This window comes from Halyomorpha halys, unplaced genomic scaffold (genome assembly GCF_000696795.3).
Source record: "Halyomorpha halys isolate HHAL.00 unplaced genomic scaffold, Hhal_1.1 Scaffold1464.1, whole genome shotgun sequence".
Taxonomy (NCBI): domain Eukaryota; kingdom Metazoa; phylum Arthropoda; class Insecta; order Hemiptera; family Pentatomidae; genus Halyomorpha; species Halyomorpha halys.
The window spans coordinates 48,873-62,305 of record NW_027111616.1 but is presented as its reverse complement, the minus strand read 5'-3'; the positions used below and the strand labels follow the sequence as shown (position 1 = coordinate 62,305).

Genomic DNA, 13,433 nt, shown 5'->3' with positions numbered 1-13,433 from the left:
ACAGAGGTACCTTAATACAGGACTAAGTTACTAAATCGTGAAAACAGAATCAGGAATAGCTGCCTATATCCCTAAGCTGATGGAGGAAGAGCTGGGCTATTGGAGCCGTTTGGTAGCAGCGGCCTTAACAGCTCACAATGGCTATATTGTTCTCTAGCTGTCGACAAAAGGTTAACAGTAAATCAGCTGTGAGGCGAACGCCAACAGTCTGTCGCCATTACAGCATCAACAGTCTAGCTAGTCTCTGTTGACGCAAGCAAGTCAACCTACTCAGTCAGCCCATAACATTATGGTCAAAAACAAACAATCCAGTGTTTTTTTCTTGAGACAGATTTCCTCGATTTATCTCAATACTGTTTTATTCTCGCAGTATATGACTAAGGATTTTTATTTTTTAGTGGTTTCTGTGATCCTCATAAGCAGAATCCGATGGCCCCAGAAATCTGATTGAGTTCTTAGAACTTATATCTTTACCAAGCACAAAGTACTAAAAATTAAAAAAATTGAACCAGTATTTCTAATTTTATTTTTTTTAAATTTGTGTTTCACCATACAATACCAAACGAGAATTTGTATTATTTTGCTGATATATTCAATTTTGATTATGATTTTTTTCTATTTTAATTTTGTATACTTTTTTTTTGCTAAGTAATGTGTTATTTCCTTGTAACAGATTCAGTATATAGAAAAACACGAATATTTGATCTCAAAATATTTAATAAGGAAAACACAAAACTAATTTTATCTTACGAATGTGATGACAGACACGCTGAAGATATTTTTTAAGTTTATAATTCCACGATTATCAATCAATTTATTTTTTTACTATTCAATTATCAGTTATCAATTTTTTATCATTTATGATTCAATTCCATATTTTGTATAATTCCAAATTTGTTTGTATACTATTCCTTTTTCAATTTTATATTTCTCTAAATGTTGTCATCTCTTTTGTTCTATAGCCCTGAAACTCAGGTCGAAACTTCGGCATAAAATAAATAAATATGGTTTTGTTTATTTATGTTTTTCTTTGCTGACCGCACCCCTCGACAAACTTCTCCAATCATTAATCTACAGTCAACTATCTACACCTTATTAATTATATAAATTTATATCAATTTAGCTAATCAATTAGTCTTCAATTCAAGGCTGAATTGAAGCCATTGCAAACAACTTGTGCAGTCATATGCAGACATTTTTCAATGAAAATGAAATACAATCCTTTTTTCCACCAATCTTTCTACAGATATAAAGTACTGAATAACGCTAAAAGTTATATTACATAATAATAGATAATTACATATATAGGTTTTTATTTCAATTGCGACGCCAAGAACTGGTAGGAATTGATTTTTATGTCCCGGATCGCCCCGTTACCAGGAAACATCCCATGAGGTAAACAAAAGGTTACTATGGAGATAGTACAACACTCAGCTGGATTGCACAATACGCCAATAAATGATCACCTACATGCCGTGCATTCAAGAATATCAGCGTCAATAAAAAGTAAATGGGTCAAACAAGTTAACTAGTCACAGTCCTATATGCATTTTATAGTTAACCTCATTGAAATAAGAATTATTCTTTTTCAAACTGTAAACGATAATAATAATAAATGAATATACAGAATAAAGTAAAAAATTATTTGTGAAGAGTGGTATGAATTTTTAGCAGCAATCAATTAAAAGGTTTACCTATAAATGTAGCAAATTCAATCTTCAAGGTTTATAGAACTATTTAAAAATATGTATTGAAAATACGATATCACATTTTCACGTTGAACTGAAGACTTAGTTTAGTTAAAAAAAAAACTATTAGGAAAAAACTCTAAATAAATCATAATAAATTATAACCACGACTCATGTCATATTTTTTATTTTACAAGCCACTGCCCCAGAATGGAGCAAAATCCGATTTTTCGGGTAAAATTATGAAGCTTGTATACCTAAGCGTTAAAATTTCTAAAAAAAAATCTTACTTACTCTTTGAGCCTACCAAAAAATATTTTGGGGTCATTGGTCGATTTCATTGGCCCACAAATAGTAGGTCAAATTGACCTAGAAAACTGAGTTCCGCACTATCCCATGGTGAGAAAGGGTGCTTGGAAACGGACCCTTGATTCTAGAGGGATTTATTTTACGTCTAAAAATACTTAGAAAATTACGCTTAAGTAAGTGACGAGTTGTGATTATTTACTCCATGATATACATGACCGTCGACCGCATAACGTTTCTAAATAATTAAATAAACTAATACCCATACCGGTACATTCATAATTTTATGATGATGAACATGATTCATAATTGAATAAAGAAAAATATAAAGACAATGCAAAGATGACATATTAAATGGATAAAAATGACAAATACTAATTTGATTACAAAGTAAATAATGTACCATTTCCATACATTTTAAATATATAAATACACAGACGTATATATAGGTATACATGAGCAATACAAAAACAAATGTAAGCATGAGCGTAGGTGAATGAGTTGCTTCCTGCTGACTGTGGTGGGCATAGGTTAGAGGTCACAAGCAAGGCTGTATGTCTTCTTCATCAAGGACCTTATTTTCATCTCACTGGATTTTACTACATATCTTTCATAAATATATTTAACTGGATTAAAACATTTATATTTGTTTTAAAATACATAATTAAAATAATTTAACAATATTAATAATGTGGACCCCTACAATCTATGAAGGGTCAGGGGCCAGTACTTTGTAAGAAAATACGGAATAACGGTTGTGCGAAGGGGTGAACAGATCAGAATCACACTCAACCACTCAATTTTTTCCCAATACCCACTTTATGAGGCTGGGTGGACTCCAGGAGAGCTCCAGAACCCACAAAGTAGGCTCACGACTACAATAACAGACCGAATAATTATCTACCACAGTTAGATTCGAACCCATTCCTTGAAGTTAGTTATAAAGCGACATTTTAGTTACATTTTACAAATCATCTGAGAAACCGACAATAATATTGACTCATTACAATCAAAATTATTTTTTAATGATACTATGTAAACGTAAAATAAAAACATCAGCGTTAAATAAGTGAACCAGTGTTAGTATTGCTAAAAGAAACTTAAGTATCTTTTTTTGAGCCATCATTTTATACGGATAATATTTGATATCGTTTGAAAAACTACTAATATATAGCTTGTAGCGATTTAATGACAGTTGAAAAAATAAATCCTTGAACGAATACTGGTGCTCTCATCTATTTAAGTCAATTACCAAATCTTTTCATAGTTTATCCATTTTTTATCACTAATAAAAATGTGAGATGATTATTTATTTCAAATAACCAAAATTGAAGATACTTTAGAGAAATATTTTTTAAAATTGGTCAAAATTAAGCCCAGCCAGACCATTTCAATGAGAATAAAACCTACCTAATATTAGAGGGATTCATGACGTTGTGTTAAATGATAAAACTATTAACATGCTAAATATTAAGAATGGAGGATTGTGAGCAGTAATCCATGTTATATGTTAAATGCAAAGGAGCTCCAAGCGGATTGTCTGGGCTTGTTTTGTATTCTTGTTATTTTTACAAGATAATAAAATCTTCGACAGTTTTTTCACACAATCTTTTTATCCATTACTTTTTTATAGTTTAAAAAAGTCTAAAACAAAAACAACACGAACCACAAGCAAACAACCTATCAAAACAAGAACAGAAAAAAGTTTGTGGAGCTAAGTTGGTCTGTTGCGTGACATCATTCTTCGCTAAGCAAACCTATTAACAGATTCTCAACCTAGTAAAATGTTATATTGTTGTAACATGTTAAAAGAAGGAAATATTTCTCCAATTAACACGCTTTAACATGTTAAATTAAAGATCGTGAAAGCTCTAATCAATTCTAACTTTTTCGTAACCTCCTTTATTGTTAAATTCATACAATACATACATACATACATAATGGAAATAATAAATGTTAACTAGTATTTTTTTTTGTATATTGTAATTCTACATTGATTTACCGAGTTTAATTAAAATTGTTACCAAAATCATTCAATGAGAACAAAATTATTCTTTAATAAATGAATGTGTTCAATTGTTGTTGGGAACTATTTAGTTTACAATGATACAACTTTATTTCCACAATATTTATTAAAGTTATTAGCTATTTAAATTAAAAATATTTGAATAGTTACTTAGAATGTTTCTAATCTAAGGAGCTCATTACAAAGTTTAAACAGGCTGTGAGAAAAATCAGCCGAGAGCCAAGATGACCTTCCCAGCCTAGCTTTCACACGCGCTCCTCCTTCCAGTTCTGGTAAACAATTTACCTTTACTAAATCAGATTCTTGTTCACAACATATTTTTTTTTTCCTTTTGTATATTTCATTGTTGATAGAACAAAACATGTTCCTCATTGAAACATAACGATAATGACAATAAAGACCTCTTGAATATCGCGTGAGAACGCCCAGCCAAACCATTTATTATCCCCCCCCCCAAAAGTTGAAAAAATGTGGGCTCGGAAGAAGCCATCGTGAAAGAGCAGACGGTAGATGATATCACGCATTGGAAATACGCTGTGGGTGCTTTTGCTTGGAGGAGCGTGACTCACTCAGCTCAGTCGTACTCTAAGCATTTCCGGGAAGTAGGTTGAATGGTACGCTCATGAAGGATCTGGCTATTGATGCTTTGTTTATTCTAAATACTCCCTCCATTTTCTATGAATTAATGTTCAAGTTTTAATTATATTCATATTCAAATAATCGCTCAATCAGTTGTAGTTTTTTAATGTCCTTTCCAAAAGAATAAATTAGTATTTAACCTTCCTTTGATGCGTGAAAATCGATAAAGTAATAAGCTGTAATCGATACTGTATTACTTCAATTTGAATGAATATCGGAATTTATTTGATTACACGGTTTTTTAAAAAAAGAATGTCTTTACATCTTTCATTAGAGCACATGTTTACATCAATCTGTTTCTATATTTTTTAATTAGTAATTTCATTTCAATATGGCATTTTACCCTATTTTTATTGATATAAGCGACGTGTACAAAATTTATTTATACTCAATTAGGATTATAAAGATACTACCTCTCTCTTGATAGTTCTATTTTTTTTCAATTTAGTTTATATTATTTTCATAAATACTACACAACTTTTTTTTATTAAAAGCAGAGGAAATGCTTCACCAGATAGATTCAACCAAGGAAAGGAGGCAGAATATAAGCATCTGCTACATACGAAAGCAAGCCTAGGGGCGACCTACACTCGCATAGTACCCTAACCTAAATGATTGTCCTGAACCTGAGCTGCAACACTAAAAACTATCCATGAGATTCAGCCCATAGAGCAATGGCTACACATTGATGCGATATAGATAGGGACTATAGGGAATATGTAGAAGATGCTTATATTCTGCACTTTCCTTGGTTGGAAGATCTATCTGGTGAAGCATTTCCTCTGCCACACATTTATGCAACATGGATTGAATGGATAGGTACCATATTGTGTATAGGCCTAAGGAATATATAGCAAGATGAAATCGAATTTAAGGATAAAAACAACTTAAGATTGGGCTGCGAGAGAGATATCAAAGCTCTGAATCAAACAGCATGACTCAAAAACGATAATTCGTACGAAACTGAAATTACATATTTAAGGTGGAATGTGACAGCAGCTTCGTCAAAGTCGACCAGTCGAAAAAGCCATTTTTAGAATCGATTTTTCACACTTTTTCGATTTTCTCGAAAACAGCTGCAACAATTTTCATTTAACTCGATTTGTCTTTCTGCGTTGTGGGTAGAAACGTTGGCCTTTAATAAATAATTGAAACTGTTGTTTATTATTCTTGACCTAATTCAATTCACGTGCGGTCAAGTATCTATATGTAATAAAACAAAAATAATTCATACACAACATTTTTTAAAAGATATTTTACATACGAGTATAATATCAAATAGGTTCAGTCCACACGTACCTTCAGCATTAGTATGGATACCAAAGGTTTGACAATTTACATGTAGAGAAAGAAAATTTTTCGACCATAGATACAATAAATAAATATTATAATGTTTTTGATATTAAAGAATTATCCCGCCTAAACCTGATGCTAGATAAAAACGGACACCTTAAAGTGATTGGTGCTCATGCGAATTTATACCCAACCTCCACTGAGGGTTTGTTTATCCCTTTTGAGCGAGCGGAAGTGGACAGCTCTGACCCAATTAAAGCAGTAATTTACTAAATAGTAAGTCAGTGCGGAAGTGTTGGTCACAAAACCCAGAATCCAGGCCTGTTTAGAAAGTGACAGTTTATAATTACTGCAGTAACTGTCGTAACATAAACTATATGATAGTCATGACAGCATTAACTCTTGTATTAATACTGTCACAATGGGTCTGGCGTGATAGTTTATGGCTACTATCGAGTTAACTATCACATGTGAACTGTCTCACCTACCTTCATCTTTGGATACTACCAACTTTAGAATATACCTTAGCCACTGTTATTGATTACATATATGGAAACACTCATATGTGTTTTGATTATTTCTAAACCATAAATAAATTATATTCGAAATTGTTAAGATTACCTGATTAGGTGGTATCTGAAGTTGTTCATTTCATCAAAAAATAAACTTAACAAGACTACTAGCTAATAGCAAGATGAATATAATTACCAAGTAATATTATTATATCTAAAGGTTAGATGTGTAACCAAAACTCAAAATAGCAGCATAAATTAAATTTATATTACCAGCAACAAAAAAAAAAAAAATTAAGATCTTGAATAAAGAAAGAAGAATAGAAATAAAAATACTTCTATTTACAAACATTTTCAAAAAAAAAAAAAAAAAATGAACTAATAAAAAAATAAAGATCTCTTAAAGTAGAAATAATGCGTATGTACCAATCCATTTTTAGCAATTGAAATTAATTGTAAATATTAAATTTTTACATATTTTACATTGAATGGTGCATCTTTTATTAGCAATTTAATAGTAAAAAGATACATTATTTACTGATTACGATATTAGTTTGCTAAAATCCATCATGCCCTTATTTAAAAGCTACGAGAGCAAATAGTTCAAAAAAAGAGCATCAAACGAAGAAAATATTTCATACAATGGAATTTCTTCAATCATAACAACAGAAGAATCGAATTATCAAGTTTTTAGTTTGAAATATAATTTTCCTCTTCCTTAATATCACGCAATTGATACCTATAACCAATATTTCGAATATAAATTAATTCGAAATGACACATGGAAAAATCACGAAAACGGGGAGCCTTACTTATGTTAGCTACATTTTTAGAGAGAGCATGATAGTAACTGATCTGATATCGAAAAAATATTATACCAATGAGTTAGTAGTTGTCCGTAGATACATATACATGAGAAAATGTTTGGGATTGCGGTCAGTAAAGAGCACAAATAAGTAAAATTTATTTATTAGTGCCTTATTTATTGGTTATGGCTTATTAATTATTAAGTTATTAGTTTTAACTTATTTATTAGTTACAGAATAGCGGAGTATAAGATGGGCGTGTAAGGTTGTAGGGCTTAGTAACGAGCGGATCCCTAAAATGTTAATAAACACTGAACCAACGGGTAAAGGTCCGAGAGGTAGACCGAAACGAAGAGGATTGCGTTAAAACATATTTAGTGGAATTGGGTTTGGAGAGACATCACTGGAAGGATGCATGTAAAGAGCGTTTGGTGATATCGGTATCGAACCTTCGGATTCGTTAGGCCTTTATTATTATTATTTATCAGTGCCAACGTGTCTTTGGCCAGATTTTCAGGCCTTCGTCAGGGCTAAGAACAAAAAACAAGAGAACAACCATAATAAATAAAAGAAATTACCGAAAGATTAGAAAATACTTATTATTATAGATACATAAATGGTGTTTAAAAAAAATTTAGTTCAAGTATTATATGAAGATAAAAGCTAAATGGGAATAAGCAATATTAAAATTAAGAAAGAGGGATGCACAGAAAATAAAATACTTATGAAAATCAAGTAAGTAAGTATATATATATATATATACTTAATAGATTTTCATATGCATTATATTTTTTGTTCTTTCATCTTCAGTCCATAATTTCAATACTACTCACTGACCGCACCTTCAACCATCTTCTCCTCATTCTACAATATTATACACGTGTGAGGGTCTCCTTCAAAAAGATTTACCATTATGGGCCGCAAATCTGTTTTTTAGGATGTGCTAAAAACCACAAAGGCTCATCGTAAATCCAATATAATAAACAAATAAAAGTAACCTCTTTATAATTATTTAATTTAAATAATACTCTACAAGTAACAATAGGAAACGCCTGAAGAGTTCTAGGAGTTGAAATAAATTACATTCCCGCCTCGGAGATAGAACGGAAGAACCATGAAGGTACGTTTCCTCCGACAGTTGGATGAAGGCAACGGCCTGTGACTGAGTGAGCCATTATCATCAGTCAGGTGCCTGATACACCGCTCCTATCTTACGAATATAAGAACACATTTCGCAGGAATAACTGCAAAATTAAATGAATCCAGAGAGTTTTTAACTTATCTTTTTAAAACCAATAACAAAAAACCTTTCGAAGAGGCGACGATTCCTAAGATAACTATTTATAAAAGTATATAATTTTTTTTTTTTTTATAACAGTTTTCTTCTGTTCTATCAATGGTCTCCACATATTTGTAACCTTATAGTCGAAGAACCGAAGAGCCCAAAGGAGAAACAAAGAAGTTATTTTCCCCAATTTTTTATGCCTTTAGTGAAAACTATATATAGTTACTAGTCAAAAATTAATGACTCTACCAACCCTGGTAAGATGGAATAAAAAAAATGGCGGCTGTTCCAGAAGTTACAAATAAATCGTTTTTGAATTTTCTGTTACAAAAAGATTCAAATTTTACCTAGAGTATACAAAGAATATAGTAAATATAATTAAAAAGCAAACATTGAAATATCTATGGTGTCCTTAAAACAACCTAAACCACTAAAAAATGCCATAGTACATTATACAAACTAGAATAAATTGTCCATAACATGAGCTCTAAACGGAAGAAGATAGTTGACCGTATGAAGTAGATTGTAGTAAGATAGTCCGGGTGGCAATAAAGGTATCAAAATATTAAAAGAAAGCTATTTACTGTTAACCAACGTTTTTTGCAGGGATTCGCCAGGGCTGTCAGATTGAAACAGAGAGGACGACTGTTTCAATCCGACACTGTCTTCCTATAAAGAGCTCTTAACATTCAATAGTTCTCAATATACAATGTTTCAAAATAACGAAAAATTAATATCTTGTGAGATAATTTTGGCGAATACTATGGAAACTGCTGCAACTACCAAGATAAACGTTAACCAAACTACATTATGAGTTGGGATCAAATAACTTCTTTTTTTTCACCGGAATCTTAGGCTATTAGTACCTAAAGCGATCTTCGGTTCTCTGGCATTCAAGAGACCGAATTGGCTCAGAAGATTCTCCTCTCTCATGAGTGGATCTGACGTCCAGGTTTTTTCTTATTCGGTCAATCCTTGTTTTCCTCCGAGGAAAACTTCACAATAATCCCATCTCCGTGGTCTGAATATAACGTTTATGTTTGGGGGTTAGGATTCATGACTAATGGAGTACGCTAATGCGTGCTTGTATAGGTCGTTTTAGTGCCTTTATTTACTTCTTTCTTGGTGGCGTTGATGCGCCTTCTTATTGACTTCACCCTCCCTTTAATTTCTCCGTCGATCCAACCATGTTTATTTGCATGGGCATCAAAATACTTTAAATAGTTCGAATGGGATTCCATTCAGATGAACTAAGAGTGCATGATTGCCTGATACCTCATATATTGGCAAACAAATCTATTATAATACTACACATTCTCACAACGTTACTTTGGATTTTATATAGTCTGGATTACCATACTAAGACTAATGTTGTCTTTATTCTTTTAGGCCTTTTATTTTAAGATATACACACATTATATTTACAAAACGAATATGTTAAAAACAAATATGATAACAAACCCCACTTGGAGAGAAAAAAGTTCTCCTTCTGGTAGAGCAGGCTGTAGACTGTACTACCATTTCCGAATTATTAAGTTGTGGTACTCATTTGGTGCAGAATTTAATGATTTCTAATTTATTATATATTTTAATTTAACAACATTATTTCAGAAAAAATAGTTTTGGGGAGCTCCAGGTCAAATCTAATTTCGACCATTTCTAACAAAATTCATTTTGATTCAGATGTAAACTCATATCCATTAAACAAAATTTATGTTACAATGGAAAACAGAATTCAAATAATTCAGACTTTTCAAGAAAGTAGATGACACTTCTGGCCACAACCCTAAAACACTTCTCCTCGCCATCCCAATAACACTTTTGGCTACTACAAAAAACATTTCTGGTCATCACCCCAAAATTAAAGTAACTACTCAGTTACCTAGACAAAAGTGGGTAATGTTTCCTTCAAAAACACCGAAATAAATGCATGCCTACAATAAATAAGTTTTTTTTACAATACTATAAGAAAGGAGTAAATGAGTGATTTTTATTTTTCTCTTTTTCAATGCAAAACAAATGAAGGACTTCCTCTAAAAAAGGTTTAACAAAACAATTTTTTATCATAAAAAAAACTCTTTCTGATATAATCTGACAGGTTGTAGCAATGAAGAGATCAGTGAATCAGTTTTTAATCCTTAATGAAGACTCTTGTGGGTTAAAACTGAAAATATGTTCAATTTCCCATAGATAAGATGTTTTTTCTAAGCAAAAAAAAATTCAAGAAACGTAAGATCCTTCTTTGCTATTCAAATGTTTTACCAATCATGCGTCAAAAATTCTAAATCATTTTTCTAAATCTAAATATTCACTAATTATAAAACGTCTACCACTAGACATAATATGAAAAACTAGAAGCCCATTAATTAAATATTTAAATTCTGGTGATCAAACATTGTTAGCGCAATACAATAGTTCAGACATCTCATACTTAGCCCATATTTCAAAAAGCTAAAATGACACAATATTAGATGGCAATAAAAGTTTATATAAAATTAAGGATGCCAGAAACTTTCAGATGAACAAAGTATACAGAAAACAAAACCTCATTATTGTTTTTGTACTTTGTAAAATAAAATTTAATTTAAAAATTTTATACGAAAAAAAATGAATTTTTGTATAACAATTGGGAAAGATATTTATTCATTAAATGAATAAACCATAGACATTAAAAATAAATACTGGTTGTATGAATATTAAAACAAAAAGTACAAGAAGATGTTATTCCCATAATTAATTATATAATAAATATTCAATTCAACCTAAAACAATAAAAAAAAACAAGTTACAAAAAATATTTTTAAAAACTCAGTTACACAGAGGTTTAGCATCCAGAGGTGAAAATGTTTCAGTAAACCATAAGCTAAAAAAAAAAAATTGAATATAAAATGGAAGATAAAACATTGAATTAAAAATTTCAACAGATCATATCTAAGACATTCTTCATCTAACCATAACGCAGTTTACTTAAGCATGCATATTAACTCAATAATGTTTCAACAAAAATGCATATTTTATTATTAAACAGAATAGATTTTGATCATATTTAGTTGTGAACAGGACAACCAACAATACATTATTTAAAAATCCTAACGAAGGAGAATTTTAAATACTAAATCTAATTCCAATAAGATTATTACAGAGCTTTCTTTTCACTCATTATCATTTTATACTTTAAATAAGAAGATTTGATATTATAATTCCAATATTAATGGTTTCGACAACTGACTACTACTTTTCTTTTCCAATAATAATATACCACAACAGGATCTTTAAAATCCACAACACAGAGAATAAAGAGAGCAAAATGAACAAACAATGGTCCACTATCCTTCTCTTATTCAATTTAAAATATATAAAAAGATTTTATAATAAAATAAAAACAAAAATCTCTTTGTCACTACCGCTTCTTTATACAAACAGAAACTATATAATAAAAATCTTTTTTATATTAAACTTTCTATAGCTTACTTTTACAACACAGGTGTGTGAAACAATCGTACTTCTGTCAATATTTACACTTTGATAATATTTTTTTTTAAACCATCTACCAAGCATTAAAGTCACTCAACAAGGCATGGTGGCCAAAACTAATATCTCATTTTCAATATGAAATTTATACTCCACTAAATAATAATTCATGGAAAAAGTGAAAAGATTAATAGGGGATTGATGAATATTCTGAATTAAATTTATAGAACATGATAAACAAATAAATACAACAATAAACAATGAATTATAATAATTTGTCATATAATTGAATTTGGTTGAATTAAATTAAATCATCTATACATAGCAATTAAAGAAGCTTAAGAGAAGCCAATGTTTAGAAACTAAGGGGTAACTAGGAGAGTTTTTAAAAATTGATTTACAGACTATTGTATCCATTATACCATGTCTTAATATTTACTTTTCATGATGTACCTGTATATATTTAAAAATAAACTCTATTATTGAAATTAAATAGAAACACAACACAATGTAAATTTTTATAGCTGAAATCAACTTGATACACTTTAAATTAATAAGTAAAAAATGAATTTTTTAAAATAATAATGTTTATTGACAGACTTTGCTTCCTTTGTTGTGTTCAATAATTGCAGTAATGACTCAAGGTACATTAATTGAGAAACTATAAAACAAAAGAGTGATTAGCATTGTTTCCTCTAAACATAGCCAAAATACATTGTGGTGTGAATGTTTACAGCTGAAAATAAAAATTACCAATCATCTATAACAAACAACTTTAATGGGCATGTTATGGAAAGGTGTCAATCAGCAACTGTACAAAATTACTTAATTAAGCATTGGGAAAAAATCTGTTTAAAAACTTACTTAAAAATGATGTTGGAAACACTGATGTCATCTTAGAAGATAAAACAGGTGCTTTGAACAGTGGATGAAAGTCATTACATTTGAAACAACACAGATACTAAATTAACAGTCGAAAATAAAAACAAATTAACGATCCCATAAGCTGTTTACATTCCAGTTAGACGTAATGAAAAGCACTAGAGTAATTATAATAGCTATCACTCGCAAAAACAACTCTAACTAAACGAAATAACAGAACGTAACCAACCACACAACATCCAACGACGGATTCCAAACGCTCACTCCCACCAAAATGTTTTACCAGCCGCCCTGAACCAGCGCTCCTAGCGGCCGAAGCTCTAAGATATTTCTTATTTCACAATGGATTACAAAACTTTCAAACTGAAAAGAAAAATCTAGGTTCCCCACCAATGACTGATACCATATTAATAAATGTTCTTCAGGGATTCAATACATACTAGCCACATTCAAAAGATTATATATGCATTAATCATTTTTATGAATATAAACTTTCCATAAGTATTCCATCAAAATGGTTACTGC

At 30.7% G+C, this 13,433-nt stretch overlaps 1 protein-coding gene across 1 annotated transcript in view; it reads right to left on the bottom strand.

The window, feature by feature from the left end:
• Positions 1–13,170, bottom strand: part of crb (crumbs) — a 246,075-nt gene extending 232,905 nt beyond the window's left edge. Inside the window, exon 1 of the mRNA XM_067049706.1 lies at positions 12,891–13,170. Within this exon, the coding sequence (XP_066905807.1) occupies positions 12,891–12,921 (31 nt within the window). The 5' untranslated portion in view covers positions 12,922–13,170. The remainder of the gene's footprint in view (positions 1–12,890) is intronic.
• Positions 13,171–13,433: the final 263 nt, after the last annotated feature.